Source organism: Zosterops lateralis (assembly GCF_965231275.1).
Source record: "Zosterops lateralis genome assembly, chromosome: 3".
Lineage (NCBI taxonomy): Eukaryota > Metazoa > Chordata > Aves > Passeriformes > Zosteropidae > Zosterops > Zosterops lateralis.
The window spans coordinates 8,308,318-8,328,429 of NC_139764.1; the positions used below are offsets into that span (position 1 = coordinate 8,308,318).

General features: G+C 39.5%; 1 protein-coding gene across 2 annotated transcripts; it reads left to right on the plus strand.

Annotated features, from left to right (window-relative positions):
• Positions 1-7,281: 7,281 nt before the first annotated feature.
• C1D (C1D nuclear receptor corepressor) lies at positions 7,282-18,747 on the plus strand. Of its 2 annotated transcripts, XM_083858077.1 has the most exons (6): positions 7,388-7,498; positions 9,076-9,210; positions 13,524-13,674; positions 15,018-15,084; positions 15,272-15,327; positions 18,216-18,747. In XM_083858077.1, the coding sequence occupies exons 3-6, from the start codon at positions 13,528-13,530 to the stop codon at positions 18,390-18,392; spliced, it is 447 nt and encodes a 148-aa protein (XP_083714203.1). In that variant the 5' UTR covers positions 7,388-7,498; positions 9,076-9,210; positions 13,524-13,527; the 3' UTR covers positions 18,393-18,747. The 2 variants fall into 2 exon arrangements, with proteins under 2 accessions (XP_083714204.1, XP_083714203.1); XM_083858078.1 differs by lacking the exon at positions 9,076-9,210 and having other exon boundaries at positions 7,282-7,498; positions 13,528-13,674.
• Positions 18,748-20,112: the final 1,365 nt, after the last annotated feature.

Sequence of the window (20,112 nt, forward strand, 5' to 3'; positions counted from 1 at the left end):
GCCAACAAGTCTGTTATCCTGGTGGGAATCTGTTAGAGATCATCCATCCAGGGTGAAGAGGCAGATGAAAGACTCCATAAGCAGCTGGGAATTCCACAATTGCTAGTCCTTGTTCTTGTGGGGGACTTCAACTTACCAGATGTCTGCTAGAAATCCTGCAGGGAGGAAGCAGTTGAGGAGGTTCCTGAAGTGTGCAGCTGAACAGATAGTGTTGGCTGGAACTCAGGGGAAAAAAAGAGAGTTTATGACCTTGGGAAGAAAGGGCCAGGCAACTCAGGAGGATAAGAATATCATGAAGTTTTATAGAGTGAGAAAATTTGAAGGGCCAAAGCCCAGATACAACTTTACCTGTCTATTGCCACACAATAAAATCCTTCTTAAATACATTAGCAACAAATGGAGGGCTAAGGAGAATATCCTTTATTGGAATGCAGAGGAAACACTGAGAAATGATGAAGGTAAAGGCTGAGGTACTTATTGCCTTGTTTGCCTCAGTCCTGAGTAGAAGACCACAAGTCTTACAAGGAGCACCTGAAGGAGCTGGAGTTGTTTAACCTGGAGAAAAGAAGGCCCAAGAGAGACCTTATTGCTCTGAAAGGAGGTTGTAGCCAGGTGAGAGTTGGCTTCTTCCAGGTAACAAGCAACAGGATGAGAAAATGGCCTCAACCTTCACCAGGGAAGGTTCAGACTGGATATTTGGAAAAATTTCTTCACTGTGGTGAAGACACAGTAATCAAGGTTTGGAAAAGGCTTCCCAGGAAAGTGGTGAAGTCACCATCCCTAGGATTTAAAAGGATCATGTAGATGTGGCACTTAGAGACATGGTTTAGTGCTGGGTTAACTTGGTGATCTTTCCTAAGGATTCCTTTCAAAACAATGGTATGATTATGTGGTTCTTAAGCATGGCAGTGAAGCTGAGTATTTTTCATCACTATGAAAAGTGATATTAGCATTAGCAGCATAAATAAGCACAGGGAAGCTCTCCTAGACTGCTTGTGATTTTAGGGTTATGAAACATTGAAAACAATTCTCTGAAGCCAGAGGATGTGTGGGTTGCAAAAGAGCAGTGAAGCCCACAGAACTGCACAGCAACTGAGACATGATGGGACCTTTTCATCAGTGACAGTGGAGCACAAATAGTAGCTCAGCCTATCTACCAGATTGCATTGTATCAGTTGTTCACTATTTGACTGACTGTGAGAGCTTTGCAACTGAAATTACTCTTTCCTTCAAGAAAATTCCCAGCTGACTCCCTAAGTCTCAGCTGATTTTGGAGTGTCTTCTTACAGTAAAACACACCACTGGCAAAATTCAGGTAGATGCAGCTCATGAAACCAGTTCAGTTGCCTCCCATGCTAAAGCTTTCATTTTTAGGTCATCAGCTTTCCTGAAGAGATGACAGAAACCCTCTTTGTTTCCTTCTGGCTCAACCAGGCAGGACTCTGTAGCCTGCTCAGCAGATGTGAGGGACAGACAGTGCTGCCTTGCACAAGTGTGTGATTGTTGGAACTCTGGGCACTGAGAATTTCAGACTTTCTGTGCTCACAGGCACTGACCCTCAAGCAAACACTGCATTTGATGTGAGGCCATGGAAAAGGCTTCCAAAATTGAGTGACAGCACTGGGATTGTGGGTGTGGAGTTTGAATAGAAGTGTGTGATATCACAGGGTGGAAAACTTGGAGTTTAAGGTTTTAGAATATAGTAATATATATCAAGCAAGATGGAGGATTTAGGGTTGTCCCTAAAAGGCTGAGTCCTTCTTTTTCACTTTCTTCTCCATGGGTCTGGGTGGTATTTTGTAATTGGATAGAAAAATCCACATTGCAAGCCATGGGTGGTTGGTTATTGGGTTAAAAGTAAAAATACTTTAGGTGTCATTTCTTAATTGGACAGTTTATCCTTAAAAGACCTTGTAGAGAGACAGAGATGGAGCCAGTTTTAGTTTGTTAGCTTAAAGTGCTGTAGAACTCACAGTTTGTGAGACTGTAACATAGATAAGAATTAATCAACATCTGAGTCCAAACCAGAAATACTGTCTTGAGCATTTAATCCTGACTCTGGCAGAAAAAGAAGATAAAACACAACATGTGATGGCACAGGCCTGTGGCATCTTTATATCCAGCAGTGTTTTCCCTTCCTGACATTTGCATTCCCTTCTTCCCACACTCTGCTGCTGCAGAGTGCATAAGAAACGTAACAGCAGCCATGCTGGGTTAGGCCAAAGACTTCTATCCTGCTTCTTCATCACACGCACATAATGTGCATGTACAGACAAATAAATTTAAAAAAAAAACTTTAAAATGAAAATTTCAATTTGGGTCCTAAGTTTAATTTACTCCTAAAGTTGTCTTAGGCTTTCTGCTAAAACAGAGTATAAAATCTATGATTCTATTGAATTTAGGCACAGAAGCTAACAAGTGAGACAGGTGGAATGCCAATGCATTTAAAAATAAACCTCAATTTCTAATGCAATTTACTTCCACAATCTGAGTAAAAGAGAGACAGCTGTAAAAAAAAAATTACAGCTTTACATACTATTTGGAAGAAATGCAATCTTAGAACAGTATCAGAACAAATACTTTATACATGATAGATTGCTTTCAATTTATTTCTACAGTTTCCATATATAAATGCATTTAACCTAATAGATATAGATATATATACATTCAGAAAATAAGGCCTTGTATGTAAAGTAACCCAGTACTTCACCACATCCTGTCATTTAATCTAGCTGGCATGAACACAAGCTCTTTTGATCTGCACATCACTATCTCAGTGTGGATCTCATACTCCCTATCTGTTATGTTAAAAAAGCTTTAATTAGAGGGCTTAAGCTAGTCTTATTGAATTATATTCTTTTTCCTCCCTAAACCAAAGATACATCAATCTCAGTTTCCCTTTTCCAGGTACTTTTCCATCTGTATTTTGATTAGAAATCTTATGTTTTCAAAAGAGAAAAAGAGTCTGTGCCTAGTAGGTTTAAAGCCATTCTAATTTAATCTGAGTGCAGGAAAATAAGGCATTTCCAGAGCATTTTAACTGAAAGGTGAGTCTAAGTTCACTTGGGCTTAAGCTACCACATATGCTGCCCCTAAGTTCAGCAAAATGTAACAGAACATGGAAAATTTTGGAGGTTACATTTCTTTTCCACTGTGCTAATGCCACCACTATAGGATTTTTAGTTGCTGAAAATATGGGTTAGCCTTAAGACTCTCTTCCCTATCTAGCAAGTAAGAAAACCAAAGCTGGCAGCCAGATAGATACCTTGGGTCTCTCTTCCTGGTCTCACCATCTGCATTGTAATAAATCACTGTAAAATCTCTCTCCCTGCATACATCTGGGCTCAGCAGAATTCAGGCAGAGACATAAATTCCCATAAACAGGGCATCAAGCCAGGCAGCTGCCTGTCACTGTCCTTTTAGGAAAGTTTGTCTCCTGATTTACCAGAGGAAACACTGGGCACTTGCTCTCCTTCCACCACGGAACAAGTGCACAAAGGGCAACACTGGCAAGCAGATGGAATTTTGTGCTCCAGTTTATTCCTGCTACACCCTCTTCTGGTAACTTGCTGGTCTGCCCACACATGGGTTTGCAGGTTCATTAGATTATACTGCAAAGAAATTAGACTGCAAAGTCATTAGATTACAGTGCCAAGAAGGGGTGCTCACAAAAACAAAAAGCCTGTTCCAAAAGGCCCAAGGTGCCCTCCAGACACACGTGTACTACACACATGGACATCTCCCAAACTGGTCTGCTGGCCAGATTTTTGGTCTGATTTTAGAGTCTGTGTTTTTATCCTGGCAATGCTTTGCTAACCCTTTTGTTACAAGTAGCTTCTAGTAATCTTGGTTATAGCCACAGCAGAAGAATCCAGGATATATTTTTTTCATTTACATAGTTTTCTGTGTGACATCTCCCAAAGCTTTTTTAGTGGTGTTGTTTCAGGGAGATGGAGTTGCCATGGCTGGTCTGTCCATCAGGCTGTGGTGCTCTGCATGACCCAGGCTGTGTCATAATTCCAGTGAGGCCAAGACTACAGGACTTTGCTCCAGAAAGAACATTGACTTTGCAGGAATCATTATGTTGTATGTACAGTGGATGAGATGCATCATAATAATGCAGTAATTATGTTAAAGATGCCTGTCACTTTTTGACTGCTTTGGCAAAAATATTCAGGATTGTTTTCTCTTGTTTTGGGAATGGTAGAGAAAAATTAATAATCATTCACAGGCCTCTCAAATGAAATTGTTTCCATTAAGTACCAGATGCCAGTACAGCTTTTTGTGGATAGACTTGTCTATAGATATCCTTACATAAAATAATAATATATTTTCAGAGTGGCACTAGCATAAACCATTTGAATTCTATGAACTGTATCTCAATCAGATTTTGGCTGGGTTAAACGTGAATTCTTAACTCCTCACTCACTGACCTTGAAAGCCAAACAGGCAGTGCAACCATTTTAAGCAGAAAATGAATGATTTTATACCTAATAATCTCCTGAGTGAATAGGCTTGAGGAATTCCAGGATGTGGCACTCAGTGTAGGAACTGCAGTTAACTGAACAAAAGTATAAACCTGTAGTAGTCCAGAGCCAGAAGGAGCAAATCTATAACAAATGTAAACCAGTAGAAGGAGACAGAGCCACGCTGTAAGACCAAGGAATACAGAGCACAATCTGTGCTGCATTAATGCTCTACATGGTTACAATCCTCTACAAACAGACTTGGCTGGATCTGAACATTGATCAGCATGTGTTGCATTCTCCTTTGATCTTGTAATTGAAACAAAATATTGGGTTTAGGAAATAAGACTCTGGCAACAATTTCTATCTAACATTTGGTAAATCAATTAGTCTATCAATCAAATCCCCTCTCTGTGTTTCCTGGTCTGTGACATGTGAATACTAAGGTAAGAATGCACTACACATACATTGAGTGTATGACCTCCTTGCAGATATTTGGCATACTAGAACTGCAGAGTATTATTCTATTTAGGAGTGCAGGTCTTGCTAGTTCTCTGCTATGCTTCAGAACATTCTGAAAAGAAAACTCTCCTAAATTCCCTTTTATTTACAGTGCATGATTCTGCAGTTGTACTAGTAAAAATGAACGTGAGAAAATAATTAAGACTGTTTTTTGAAAATAAGAAACGGCTAAGAAAATACAGTTAAAAAAAAAGTATTATTACACTAAAATATTAGCACACAGTAGGGATACCATTCTCTACCCCAGCACTTGTATGTGTCCCACATATAGCTGAAAGGCTCTTAAATAATCCCTGTGTCTGCTGCTTTTTTAGTATGCATAAAACCCAAGTTTTTATTCATTTGCAGCCACTTTGGGTTGAAACTGAAAAGTTAAACCTCCAAATCTCCTGTAGGAAAAGGAGACAAGGTGTAAACAAGCAACAATGACATCTGAAGATCTTCAGATATGCTTCCAACTGTGACTAGGGAGAAAGACTCTCATTTGCAGTACACTGATTTAATTACAACTGACATAGTACAGCACATAGATTATGTAAACCAACTTATTAAAAGGAAGCTTGCTTTTGTGGTATTTTAAAAAGCATTGAAGATGCATGGAGGTGCATTGGAGCTAGGCAAGATCACCAACTTCTACTCCTGTTTCCCCTAGAGATACACCTCTATTTTCCCCAGCCTTGAACGTCCTTCTCCAGACAGAACTTGGTTTTTTCTTCCTCTAGAGACACTGTTGCTGTGGCAAGCAGCCACAATAGGCAGCCACATACAGGCTCCTATAGCTTATAGCCTATAGCTTCAACTATGATGGACTGCAATGATCTTATCTTGATCTGCCTGGGAAGGGAGAGGCTGCAAAACCTGAGTTACAATGAGCTTCAGATGAGATTTGTGAACAGGAGGCAAAAAGAGGTCTTTGGCAAGTAATGCTAATACTTTTGACTATTTATCAGAATGCAAACCTGTAAAATGTAGATCTTATGTTTGCGAGCCACAGGTGTGTTGGTACAATCTTCCAATCTGTGAGCTCTTGCAGAGGAGAAATATTAATACTCTGCATTTTGAACCCAGATTTATTTGCTGAAACCTTATAGAATCCTAGAATGACTTGGGTTGGAAGGGACCTTCAAGATCCTCTAGTTCCAATCCACCTTCCACTAGAGCAGGTTGCTCAGAGCCCCATCCAGCCTGGCCTTTCATTTCGAGGGATGGGGCATTCACTTCTCTGGACAACCTGCTCCAGTGCCGCACCACCTTTCACAGTCAAGATTTTTTTCCTAACACCTAATCTAAGACTAGGCTCAGTGTGGATCCATTCCCCCTTGTCCTGTCATCACATGCCCTTGTAAAAAGTCTCTCTCTTTTTTTTGGGTTCCCTTCAGGTACTGGAGGCCACAAATAGACCATCCCTAAGCCACTTCTTTACCAGGCTGAACAACAAATACCCTCACAGGAGAGGTGCTCTGTCCCTCCAATCATTGTGGCAACCTCCTCTGGACTTGTGGAGAAACACAGGGAAAACACAGCCAATAACACAATGAGAAACCACTTCTCACTTGAGAGTGAGGCAAAGATGTGCAGGAATCAGTGCTGACCCCCTGGGACGGCTCCATGAAATCTCCACACACGGTTTCTGCCTCCCTTTTTCCAGGAAGCACCTGCAGGAGCTTGGGAACAGCTGGATATGTGTCATGCTGGCTATTTAACTTCTCCACAGAGAGGAGCCAGCAGCTGGAAAGCGTGTCCCTGCTTTAAAAGTGCATCTCCCTCCCCACTGTGGAATCCCAGGAGATAAACTGTGTGTCTCAAACACTGATAACTGTATGGCTGTGGAGCCAGTGAATCAGACAAGAATTCTCGGTAATAACAAAACACTGTTGGCACTAACACGGTGTGACTGGAGGAAGGGGCCATGAGGAGGCAGGGCACCACTTTCCTCAGACAAGGATGTTTTCTTGCTGAAGTTCTTGGAGATGAGCACAACACAGCACGGTGCCAGCACAGGAATGAGGCCGAGAGCTCTGTGGGCACGGGCTGTGGGGGATGGAGACCACGCAGGACCCTTGACAGCACAGACTGTGCATGAGAACTAATGTACATAGAGAGAAACGAGTCTTCCAGGGCAGGGAAACCTAGCCATAAAAAGGTATGCCTGCCATGGACATCAGCTGGATCTCTTATTCCTTTCCTTTCCTTTCCTTTCCTTTCCTTTCCTTCCCTTCCCTTCCCTTCCCTTCCCTTCCCTTCCCTTCCCTTTCCCCATTTCCCTCCTCGCACACCCCCTGCGCTCACTGCGCATGTCAGGAAGTGCCTCACACGGCTCCCAGGCCGAGTGTACGATTTCCCAACCATCCCTGGCTGTTGCGGACCCCGTTTCCCGTCTCCCTTTCCGGAGTCCTTTCCCCTCCAGGCCGGGCTCGCTGTGCCGCCCTTTCCACCTCCCTTTGGCGGCCTTGTCCTCACCGCCGTGCTCGGCCCCTCCCGGAGCTCCAGGCGGTTCTGCCCGCCCGCAGGTAAGAGCGGCCCCCCCGGGTGTCCCCTCAGCCCCGGGGGCTTCCTGCGGCTCTCCGGGGCTTTCCCGAGCCTTGGGAAAGGGGGAAGCGCGTTGTGGGCAGGCAGGGCCGCTGGGGGTGGTGTCGGTGAGCGAGGTGTGTGGGAATCGCGGCGTGGTCCGGGTTAAAAGGGGTGGACGGGGGCGCCTTGCACTGGGCGAGGTGCTTAGAGCTCCATCCGGCCGGGCCTGGAGTGCTTCATTTAGGGCATGCTCACCACTTGCTTACCTACACTTGAAAAAAAGAACATGGGCGCTTTTTTTTTTTTTTTTTTTTTTTTAATTTATTTATTATTTTATTTTATTCTATTTTATTTTTATTTATTTGAGGATGGATGGTCTGTCGGCAGTAAGCGGTTACATTTCTGTTAAAAATTAGTAAAAATAGCAGCCTTGAGAACTTGGCCAAGTTTTTTTCAAAAAGAAGGTGCACTGTGCATTGTACAGGCCGCTCAAACAGTTAAGGCAGGTGGTAACTAAAGTTAGGAGTACTTTGTGATGAAACTTCTGTATCTCATGTTCCTGCAAAGGTTAAAACGTCCCTTTCCTTACACTTTGTCACAGTTTTCTCACTACAGGCTTTGTTGCTGTGGAATGGAGACTTTGACTAGCAAATTAAACTTTAGATGATGCCAGTTAAAAGGTCTCATTTTGGGGACAAACAGAAATGGAAGAACTGGATTTTAAAGTCAACATTGAAAGGTTTCTGGTGTACTTCTTGGTTTTAGAAGTATAAAAACCCACTTCAAATCTAAAGTACCTGCTAATCCTGTGGCAGTATGACACTTGGTATAGAAATGAGAAAACACTCAAGCCAAGGCTCTTCTCCAGAGTGTGAGGAACTCAAAAGTACTTGGTAGAATTTTCAGACTTCATGTCAGAAAAGCAGTGTACAGGTCACACAAACCTTTCTCATAAGTGCCTTTCTCTGTGAAGTGGCTTAAGATTTTCAGCATTGTTTTTTCATCTGTGTTCTGCTTTTCCTCTAAATAAATAAACAGAAATGGACTGGCTCCAGCATAGCTCCAGGTAGATTGTTTTCTCCCTCATCAGTGAAATTGATGCTAAGAACACAAACATCCCACAGTTACTTCATTATATTGAATCAAAAAAAAGGGTAAATATGCTTCTAATAGTGAACAGCCAAATAAAAATAATAGTTAGCACAGCCAAATATAAACCTGCCAAAAATACTTTTGAATTGCTGTTCAAAATGGTACAGAGAGGTATAATATTATTCTCTCTCTTCAAATTTTAATCTCCTTTTAAAAGAGATGAGAATAAACTTGGCAAATCCTTTGAAGCTCAGGTGCCTCAGTGGCATCAGCAAGAGGCTGATAGATGTGAGCTGTTTTGTAGGATGGCTCTGTGCAGGCTTTTGTGGAGCCTGGCTCTGAGGGCAGGGATTCCTTGGCTGTTTCCCAGTTGTAATACAGTGCAAATTATGCCCTGCTTGACTTGGGATATTTTTAAGGGGATCAGGATAAGCCTACTGGTGTATACCTGATACTGCATTGTAGGCTTTTTTTACTTTTGCAGTGGAAATCTTTCTTGCAAACAGGATTGTGAGTTGGAATTGCAAGAGTGCTCCAGTTGAACTGGATTTGCTCTCTAGCTGCCCCAAGCAGCTTGAAAGGACAAAGCAAAGCCTGTGGACACAGTGGTGACTGGTGGGCAAATAATTATTTATTGTCAGCAATTATGCGTGTCTGTCACAGATCCAGAGCCTTTCGTACTCAGAGCTTTGCAAACATGGATTTCTTCTGCCCTGAGGAGGTTTGTGGCCAGAGAACCTGATCCTCATCTCTGGGAGCTTTAAATTTAGGGTGCTGGTTGTTCTGTTGCCCTACAGTGTTAGAACAGAAGTGACACTTGGCTGCATTTGCACATCACCTGCATCCACTGCAGGTTGTAAGTCAGAGCTCACTAGAGGGAGGACAGTGCCAGTTTTCAGGAGCTGACAGAGATGGTTTGTCATGTTGATGATGTTCATGTGTTTGTTTTGAATTTGAGAGCGGTTTTACATGTCCTGACTGAAAGGTTTTGGGTTTGTTTTCTGTAGTTTGGTTTTTTTCCTCGATGCAATCTGTGAATATCCCTAAAAAGAAGAATTAATCTAATTACCTAATCTGATTTTTATTAGGTGAATAATCTGAAAAAATAAAAGATCTGAGCTAAGTATGAATAAATGGCCTTTTAGTGCTTGAGGAATACATAAGAATTGACATGATGCACGAATTCCAGTATTTAGCAGAATGCTAAATTGCTTTTTTGTCTTCTGTTTACATGTTACAAAATATTTCAAATACACCATTTTTATCCCAAACTTCCAGTTTTAATTCCAGTTGAAAACCAGGTGCATGAGGCTAACACTCAGCATTTCTCATTGCCGTGTTGACAGATGCATGTAGCTTCCACTACTTTCACAAGGTATCTTCAGCAAAATCTCTCATAGAGGCACTTACGGCCTAATTAGAGTTTATATCTTTCAGTGTGACAGGGTTTTGCTGGGGACAGGTGTAATTTCTGTGGTTCATTAATAATGTCTGATGTTTCCTTCCCTTTTTTGCAGTTTGTATTGCCTACTTTGGTTTTTAGTATATGGATATGTTGACAGCAAAGAGAACAAGGTGTTCCTTGTTTTCTAAGCAGAAGTTTACATAAATGTAGTCCATTTCTTTTGTGTTTTATGTTTATGGATTATGAACTTTTCTTTGCCTTCTCAAAATTAAAGATCTTTTAAAGTTGTTACCATTGTAACACAACCACAGGTTATGTGTTGTGCATTGTAGGTCTTTACTGCTTGATAATGAAAATTCTGTCTTACTTCCTTTACAATTCCCCATTGTTCACATTACTTACCTAGCTAGAATTTTTCATCACTTCTCTTATCTGAATATTTCTGCTGTCCTTAATTTTTAAAGCGAGAACTCAGTGTCAAATTGAAAGTCAGGAAATTCAAATCAGAAAACCTGTCTAGCAAACATTGTCTTCAGAGACTGACTTAAGTTTTTGCTTGTTCAAAATAAAAAAAAATAAACACTTGAAGAACTTTGAGGAAGATTTTGTTTGTTGTTTTATAACTGAAGCATAACTACTGAGGGCAGTATAGTTTTTGGGTATGTGTAGAGAGCCATGGAGTTCCTCCTGTCCTTGGCTTTGTCATTCTGCAGGTGTGAGTACACAACCCATGTGCTGATTTTGGCAGAAACAATTTTCTGGAGTTTCTGGTGTGCATGTTTTCTAATACAGTTTGCTCTTGTTGTTAATGTTACCCAAATTACTTTAGGCTGTTGACTGCTGCCTCATGTGCCAACACTGTGCCATATCTTGCTTAGAGATTAGTTATGCTGAAACAACAGTGTAATGAAAAGAGAGAGGTCCCCACGCAGCAGGAGTAGGAACTTGCTAGTTCCTGTTGAAGTGAATAGAAAACACAAGTTTAGTAATTTCTTCCTGCTCTCCAGGCAGAAGCAGCAGACTTAGCAGTACAGGGTTCTGTACACAGCCCAAAGGGCAGCCTTGTTCCATGGAAGTGTGATTGTTGGAGGTTAAGATTTTTCACTTTTTTATTTCTTTCTCTCATGGAATTTTGTCCCCTTTTTTGTTACTCCTTTTCCCATATTTGTACCTAAAGGCCCCTTAATTTCAAAGTTATAATAATCTGGAGGGAACTGGGTCATGTTCTTCATTCCAAGGGAGGTTACTGCCTTCCTTGGCAGACACCTGCCTTTCAAACCAAGACACCAATGCAGATTTTTGCTTTTCCTTGTTAATAGTGTTAAGTAAATACTCAGTGATATGAGGACAAACATAGTTCTTTCTGCTTCATGAGACAGCAATGATAGCAAGTTGTATTTCAGACTGTATTTGTTATCTTTTCCTTCTATATTCCTATTCTTCTTCTGTCTCATTGCTTAAGTCTAACTTGGTATACTGAAAAGAATTTCAAATTTGTGACTGTTTATCCTTGTAAAACAGCTCCAGTTAATTTTGGTAACACATACTTGCTACAGGCTTTTGTTAGTTCTGGTTTTTTATTCTTGCTGGTGCTGGATACACTGATTAAGGGAGAGAGAGAGAAGTTGGAATTTATCACTGTGTTCATGCCTGTCTGTCAAATCAAGACTATAGTAGGTTAAGTACTGCAAGGATGGTAAATTCTGTAGGTGATTGTTGGATTGGGTTACCTCTCTCCCTGTTTGTGTAAATGTAGAGAACATGTATTGACAGACACCTTCTAACCAAACTCAGCTGTGTTAACAGCTGGGAAAATCCAATTTCTTTTGTAGTTTTGAAGGGCTTTAAATGCTGTATTATATGACTAAAAGTTAACATCAAACATTGTTTCTGAACCTTTTTAATCAACCTAACATGGCAGATTATAAAGCAGGTGGCCAGGAGGATGGAACAAAACACAAACAGTGTTATTGTGAGTGTCAGAAATGTATTGGTGTTTTGCCTTTCTGTGGGCAGCATCCTGTGGATCCAGCTCAGCTTTCTTCCTTGGGTCTGCCACAGCTGACAGAAGTAATATTTACGTGTGTGGAGTGTGGGATACGTGCTGGGGTAGGTTGGCATTGTGATTCTGTATCAGTGTGAAAACCAGCTCTGACCAGGATGATCAGTCATGCAGCTGAGTGGGGTTATAATTCTTAACTATGCAAACAACAGCAGTGAAACTGGGCTTGTTAACTGGCTGATCATATTTCTGGAATCACACACTGGTGCAGTTAAAACTCAAGTTGGAGACAAGCTGGAGTAGCTCCACACTGTTTTTACTTCCAATCGTTTTCCTTTTTGACCTCTAAGAGACAATATAAACAAAATGGAACCTCTCACACATCCCATGCTCTTGCCAGGGAAAAGGAAAGATCAAATCATTATCTAAAACAAATTCCAGTGATGTGACAGCTCTTTGCTGTCTGTACTGACTTTGTGGCTTGATGTTCATAGATAAAATGCAGTCTCTCCAGTTTCTGTTTCCTCCCTCTGTACTTAACACACTGATTCTAAGAAGAAAAAAGTCTGCAGTGATCCCACTGTTCTTGATGCAGCTCACCAAATAGGCATGAAAGTTACATATTTCTTCTCTTCTTTCCTTAGAACATTCGAAAACTTGTTGCTCAGTAGAAGTTGTAGAAAATAACATAGCTCTAAGTAACATTAACTCTCCAAGGTAGTACATGATTTATGATTTGAGAGGAATTAAGGATATTGATTATAAACCAGCAGCCAGATGGCTTGGCAGTAGCCATACCGTGGTACTGTAAATTCTGGGAACAAAAAAGGGGTGCTTTGGGATTTTTCACATCTTGTTTCCCAGTGCACTGATGTGTTGACAAGATTGCAAGAGTATTCTGAAATCCCCAAATCAGCTCAGCTTTGTTACAGGTCGAGTTATATGGGGGATTATAACACCCCATAGGGACTTCAGAAAACTGGATACAGAGTTCATGAGAAGAATTATTTGGACCCACTCCTGAATGAACTGGCCATGACATAACTGGTGCTGAAGTAATGTCTATTCCTAAGACGGACTGAAGCTGTAGCCCCATTAGTTTGGTTTGTGGTTTGGGTTTTTATTTTTGTTTTTGTTAGCTAGTTAGTTTTGTTTTTGTTTTTCCTGGTGTCCTGCCTGCTGCTAGGTGTAGCTCTTTATGTAGTGTGATTTACAGAACACTTCTTTTAAACATGCAAATAATTTCTTTCTATCACAGATCATAAAAGCTAAATGCTATTTTAGGACTGTTGCAAGAACAGGTACTAAAGTAATGTAAATTGTAGTGCTCCTCCATGCCATTTTGCACAGGAGAAAGGACAGGACCTTTAACTGTGTTGCTGCTGACATTACCTGCCAGAACTCTTCACATTCCTTATAATGTTTAATGAATGAATGAATGTTGATGCTCTGTATTGTAAAATACAGCCTTTTGACTCTGTAGGTACTTAGTGAAGAGCGTTATTATTATTTTTGTTTCCACTTTGCAGATGGAAATGTCAGAAGATGACAGTAACATGGAGGACTATCCCACTGAAATTCATGATTATCTCGCAGCATTTGAAAAGTCTCTTGGTTCTGTAGATGAGATGCTGAAGACAATGATGTCAGTTTCTAGGAGTGAGCTCTTGCAAAAGGTAGGTTATCTTCCTTTTGAAAACCTTTTCCTTATTAATACACAAATACTTGAGAGCCTGAACTGAAGTAGAAGGGTCTGTTAGGCCAGCCACTGCACTGAGAAATAACAAAAATGACGCTCCTACGCTTGACACTTACTGTTAAATTCTTACATTTCTGAGAAATCCAGATGGTCTGACAAGCTCAACAATGAAACACATGCTCTTCCAAGCTGATAAGTGATGATCTTACCAGTGAGTCATTCAGCTTGAGGACATTATAGCTTATTCCTGACCTTCCTTAATGTGCTCTTCCATAACGGAGAGGCCATTCACATTTCTGACTGAGACTTCTTCACAACAAACTGGATGGAGCTGGTGCACCCAGCAGGATGAGAAGGTGAACTGGCAGAAGTGAGAATTGATCTGATTCCAGAAGTCTAGACTTGCAGAACCTGAGCTGTCTCCTCTAGCTGTGTTATAAGCATAACTCTGGAAAATGTGGCTTTTTATCAGAGCAAGGTCGTGCCTGGGAATTCCATATAAGCATCTCTTGTCTTGTAACATTTAAAGCCTAACATGTAATTTCTTTCTGTAGGGCAAGAAAAAGGCAGCACATGAGGGAACTTCTTTATCCTGTGGGGATTTCTTACACAAATAAATTATGAAGAGAACAGTCTTGACAACACAGATCCTTTGACAGTATCCATGTTAGAACTAGTGAGCTGTACAATGATGTTATCAGAGTTTCTGGAAGTCATGTAGGACTGAAATAATAAATTGACTTTGACAGTCAAGGGAAACAAAAACCCCTTCATTACCTTTATTCTTCCTTTGCTTTATATCCCCAACTATTCCAGCCTGCATTGAACACACTGTGTTCATCTGTCATGTGTGGTGTTAACATTCATTGATTGTGTATTGATGTTTGAGTTTCAGCAACTTTTAAACTTTTTTTTTTCCTTCTATTGATAGCAACAACTATTTTGAATTAAATTTTTGTGGAAAGTCTGGACTTATCTCTGACTATGGGAGCAGTAGTCCAGGAGCTACATGCTAAGGGATTTTGCTTTTGGCTGTATGGGTCTGTGGCATTTAACTTCAGGCTGGGAGAATTACATGAAAACTCAAGAGAGGAGAGAATGAATGGTCCTGTGATATCATGGAAATAAGGCATAAACATAGTCTCCGTGAACTTGTGATGGAAAAACGTGCTCCTTCAGTCTGTATTGTTTTATTAATACATTTATACATGTATCTACAGTAATACGCAATTAAAAAGTGTGCGTGTTAACTACAGTCTGTGCATATCTTGCTTAAAAATCTTCAAATATGATGTTGATTTTTTTTTTTTTTCATTCTAGTTAGATCCTCTTGAGCAAGCAAAGCTGGATTTGGTTTCGGTGTACACATTAAATTCTATGTTCTGGGGTAAGTATGTGGTAGAAGGAAAATGTAGTATTTATGATTACCATTTGAACACATAGACAGCCCCAAACATTAAATAATCATATTTCATAGCCAAATAATTAAAAACTTGTAATTACCCTGAAGACCCACATTATTGCAGTCATAGGCAGCCTTCAGTTTCAAAAAAAATCTTGTTTTTTTCTTGTAGTGTACTTGGCTACCCAGGGAATCAATCCTAAGGAACATCCAGTGAAGCAAGAACTGGTGAGTTCCTTCTGCTGCACGGATCCTACTTGTGCAGGGTGGTTAACCCAAATGGAAGTTAAAAAATGTTTATATCTACATTTAAAAATGATACATTGCCATAATAGTATGCATATGCTATGTGGTATTATATAAGTATTTAATATGCCCTGCTGGGCTCTCTAAATTAAAAAAAGTAATTTTTTTAACTTTTAAACAGTACTATTTAAAGTAAAGTTGTAGAGTCTGCTGAAATTAGAAAAGGATGATGAATGATACCATCTTATCTTTTCTTTTTTTCCACCTTTGGCTGAGAATTGGAATCTGTACAGAGCAGCTTTTCACTTGTATCTCTTAAATGGAAAAATGTTACATGCCTGATAATAATTTATAACTTCCAGTATGGCTTTTTTTTTTCTTATAAATACTTGGAATCATGTTAATCTCTGAGGCTGCCTTTTCTTACTTTTGCATGACTCTAAAAGTACAGTGTGGTTGATTTACAAGCAAAGACGGGAAAGTGCCCCCCTCCCTCTTTCAAGCCCTCCATTAATTCATTTTCTCAGCAGTAAAGAATCCAGTTCAGCAACAAAGCTAAAAGCTTTTTTGGCACCAGCTGTATGTGTATTGTCCAGTAATTCTGCATTAGTGACATATTTACGACCTGTAATAAATCTTTAGTTTTGTCTTTATACTCCATTTGGATGCATGACTACAGTATAAGACCAGCTATCTTGAAAATTTTGCTGACTTAAAGAAACCCAAATCATTTAGCCTGAAGAGAACAAAAAAAAAAAAAAAAAAAAAAAAAAAAAAAAAAAAAAAAAAAACCAAACAGAAATCAAAACTTCTCACTACTCATTTTAATTTCTGAATAAATGAAAATATTAAATCTCAGAAGATGTAAAATAGGTTAAATGTAACACTTAAATAACCAGTGGAATGGAAGGGAAGACTAAAAAATGTGGAAAACCTGAATAAAAAGAATACTTCTGCTTTGAATTTTGTGAGGTTTTCAGTAGTCTAGACTGTATCATATTAAAAAATATATCAATTAATATTTCATGAGCTTTCTGTCAGTTTTTTGTTCCCCCTATATTAATAGTGTCTGAAAATCGTGTTAATTTAGTGATACTAAAAACTTTTATCTCTTCTGCTGTGGATATTTTATGTTCACATTTTACTTCACAACTGCCATTTTAACTCTGAAGAAAGAGTGAATATCTTCATAGCCTAGATTGTTACTCAGATCTCTTTTCCTTTTGCAAGTATCAAGGTTGAATGAATGCACATTCCTTCTTTCCAGAGGTATTGTGATGTTCTTATTCACGTGGAAAGGGAATTTAAAAAGACAGTTCTATCACGATTATTTTGTTTTTAGAATTTCTCTCCTTGTGTACATACAGGTATTCAAACTGTATTAATAAAACTCACACTCAAGCCATCAGAATTCATTTCTTTTGTCAAGTTGACATTTTCCAGCTCCTTTTTTCCCATGTTAATGCATGTAGGTTTGCCATCTGTTCTCATTAGCCATCTCAGTCACCAAAGAAATATTACAGCTGATTATGATTTCAGACCCTCTAAAGCTCTCCTTGTTAAAGCTGTGCTTTTGATACAGAAAGAGTGGCCAAGTTTTTGACAGTTGCTTATAATGATCACTGAAGAGTTGAAAATCAGTTCTGTAGTGTAAGTCTTGTAACTTTTGTTCCAGATTCAAAGAGGTGGCAACGGCTGTGTGCGAAATGTGTGGGTTACACATTCAAAATTTATTTTAGCAGTATCCACACGTGTTCTGTTAATCCACATTTATAATTCAGGTGTCAGGTAGAGCACTACATGTATGTATGTATATATGTTACTGTTGTTTGTATGGCAGTAACACCCAAAGGCCCTACGGTTAAAAGCCATATTAGGCTAAATATGTAGATCTGAAACTTGTAAACTAAATTGTTCAATGTTTTGCAGAGTTACTGTAAGTGTACTCCCTGGTCAGTGAAGAGAAGCAGGAACTTATCAGAGGGGGATTCCCATCCTAAAGCTGCCTAGTACCCTCTCAAAGCAATTTTCTTTATTTGTTGCAGGAGCAGATGAGAATGAGTGGGCACATAAATGAGATTGTTAAGCTAGGAGGGTCCAAGGGCTGAGTCCAAGTCATGGGTTGGTCAAAAAAACCCAAACCGATAAACACCTAATAACTTTGGTAGGCTAAGATAGGTCAAGAAAGTGTATCCTATTCCCTTGGAAACAGGCCTGTATTGTTATTTATGGCCATAAAATGAACTTCTGATATGGCTGGAAATTCATCAGCCTGCCTTAAATAATTTCTTTGATAAGCCCCCTTGACCATTTCAGGAACTTAACCCCTAGACTTCTGTGTAATTGCATGTGTAATGCTTGTACCATCTTTGATTTTGTGCAAGGTGCTTTTTTAGTTTTGCTTGGACTTGCTGAAATTTTTTAAATTTTTTTTTTTTTGTGTGGACGGTAGTCAGGCAGTACAATTCATCCATAAATGTGTCAAACATCTAAATATTATTTTGGCATCTCTATGTAGGTCAGACTCCAAACTGACTTCATTATTTTATTTTCTAACTTTGCTTGCAAATAACAGTTCCCGTATCTCTCTGCAAATGAGATGCAGAGTCTGCATCTCTGCAGGACTTTGTGTTCCTGTTAGAGCGGGTGTCATGCAGATGGTATGGGAGGCACCTGTGATGGAAAATCTGCTAAAAGGAAAGTCTCAAGTTTGCAGAGGTCCTGGTATATTTGTTTAAATAATGCTATTCTTCTAGGTATTATACTTCTAGAAGTGTGGAGAACTTCTACTCATTGATTTATTTTAGCAGTAATCTTGAGAGAATGGTTTGAAATACTGTTCCTTATTTTTATTTTTTTTTTCTCCCTAGGAGAGGATAAGAACATACATGAACAAGGTCAAAGAAATAACAGACAAGAAAAAGGCAGCCAAACTCGATAAAGGAGCTGCTTCTAGATTTGTGAAAAATGCACTCTGGGAACCAAATGCAGAAAAAGCACATAGTTCCAAAACTCCAGCTAAAGGAAAGAAGCGACAGAAGGACTGAATCTTTTTTTCCCCTCATAGCAGTTGCAGACCCCTAGAACTTCCTTGGAAATGTTTTGTGTACTGAATGCATCTCAGAGAAGTGCTGTATAACAGGTTAATTTATACTTACAAATTTACAGGATTGTATTTTGTCCAGAACACTTGTTGCTGAGGTGATCACTTTTAATGTGTATCCAAAAGTGCCATTTGATGCACATTTCACATTTCATCACTGAAGTGATGATGACCTATTCTTGCTGGTAATAAATAAAAGTGATGTTTTGTATATAATGCCTATGAATTCAATTATTTTTAATGATTTATTGACACTTTTTTATATGTCCTCAATCTCGTCAGTATTAAAAAGTTTCAAACACTGCTATCCAGTCTGTGATGTGGTGTTTATGAAAGAGCATTGTGTGAAATGCCATATTTGTAGAGTTTTGTAAGGTTTATTCACCATGTTTAAACTCTTTTCAGCCTCTCTTTCAACTTGAATGTGGGCAATATTCTCTTACTTCTGTTGCCTCTGAGAAAGCAGGGCCACAAGCAAACACCCTGGATTCCACTCTAAGCCCCTGTGTCTAGTCAGTGGAAAAGTTAGATACCCCCTAAAGGCAGTTTGTAGGGTCCACAAAAAAGAGCAGGCTGGGGAGGACTATTAGGAGACAGTACATGCAGGAACTTTATGGAATTTTGGCTGTAGTGCTGACACTCAGAGAAATGTGCTCTGGGGTGGTAGGAGTGTGGTCATCTATTGGTGTTTCTCAACTCTTCATTAGGGGAAGCATCATCTGGTGCAATAAAAATTACTGCTCCAACTTGCAAATACTGTATTTTTTTCCTCAAAATGTGAAGCTTAGTTGTTTAGGAAAGGAAAGAGTGTTAGGTGGGTTCAGTTTTCAATATTCTGCAATGCAGAGCTCAGTTATCTGCCCAAAAGCTATTTAACAGTTAGCAAGGAATTAACAATTATGAAGGAAAAATAGATTATTTAGCTCCCAAAAATGCAGTTTGGGTAGCAGTCCATACAAATGTTTGGGAAATGTTGTTAGTGTGAAAGACTAAATGATAAAAGCAAAGGAATCCAGTATAGTTCTAGTACTGCAAAGCTGAATGATGTTCAGTGGATGGTTGGCTCTCCCTTGGCATTGTACTGCACCAGGCAAGGCAGAATGTGAACTAAATTGAATTAGATATTAAAATGAAGGTTTTTCTGTAACTACTATCTAAAAATACATATTTGAAAGTAAAAATTCAATGCATCGACAAGTTTATTAAACTCATTACATGTTTAGAGACTTTTTTAGTGACTGGTATGACTTTACATATTTTTGTTTACAATAAACTCTCCAGGTAAATAGCAATGCCTTCAAGAGAACTATTTAGATGTGGGTACTTAACCTTGTTGCCTCAAATCCAGGGGACTGCTTATGTGAGTAGACTGTCAAAGGTGTAAAAAGCTAAAATGACAATGCTTCATTTCTTCAGGTTAATCTCATGGTTGTGTCAAATGAAAGAGCTGTTTGATTTGGGGGAGGGTTTTGTTTTTTAATTGAGGTTAAAAATTCAGAAGACCCGAAGTGTGTTCTTGAGCAGAAGTGACACATTTGTGTAGAACAGTTCTTCTGAATAGGTTTGGATGGTATTTGTGTGGAAGGAAGTCTGTGTGCCCTGTCTCTTTCCCCTTTCAGGCTGACACTGCAGATGGCAGTATTAGACTGTGATAAATTGTATGA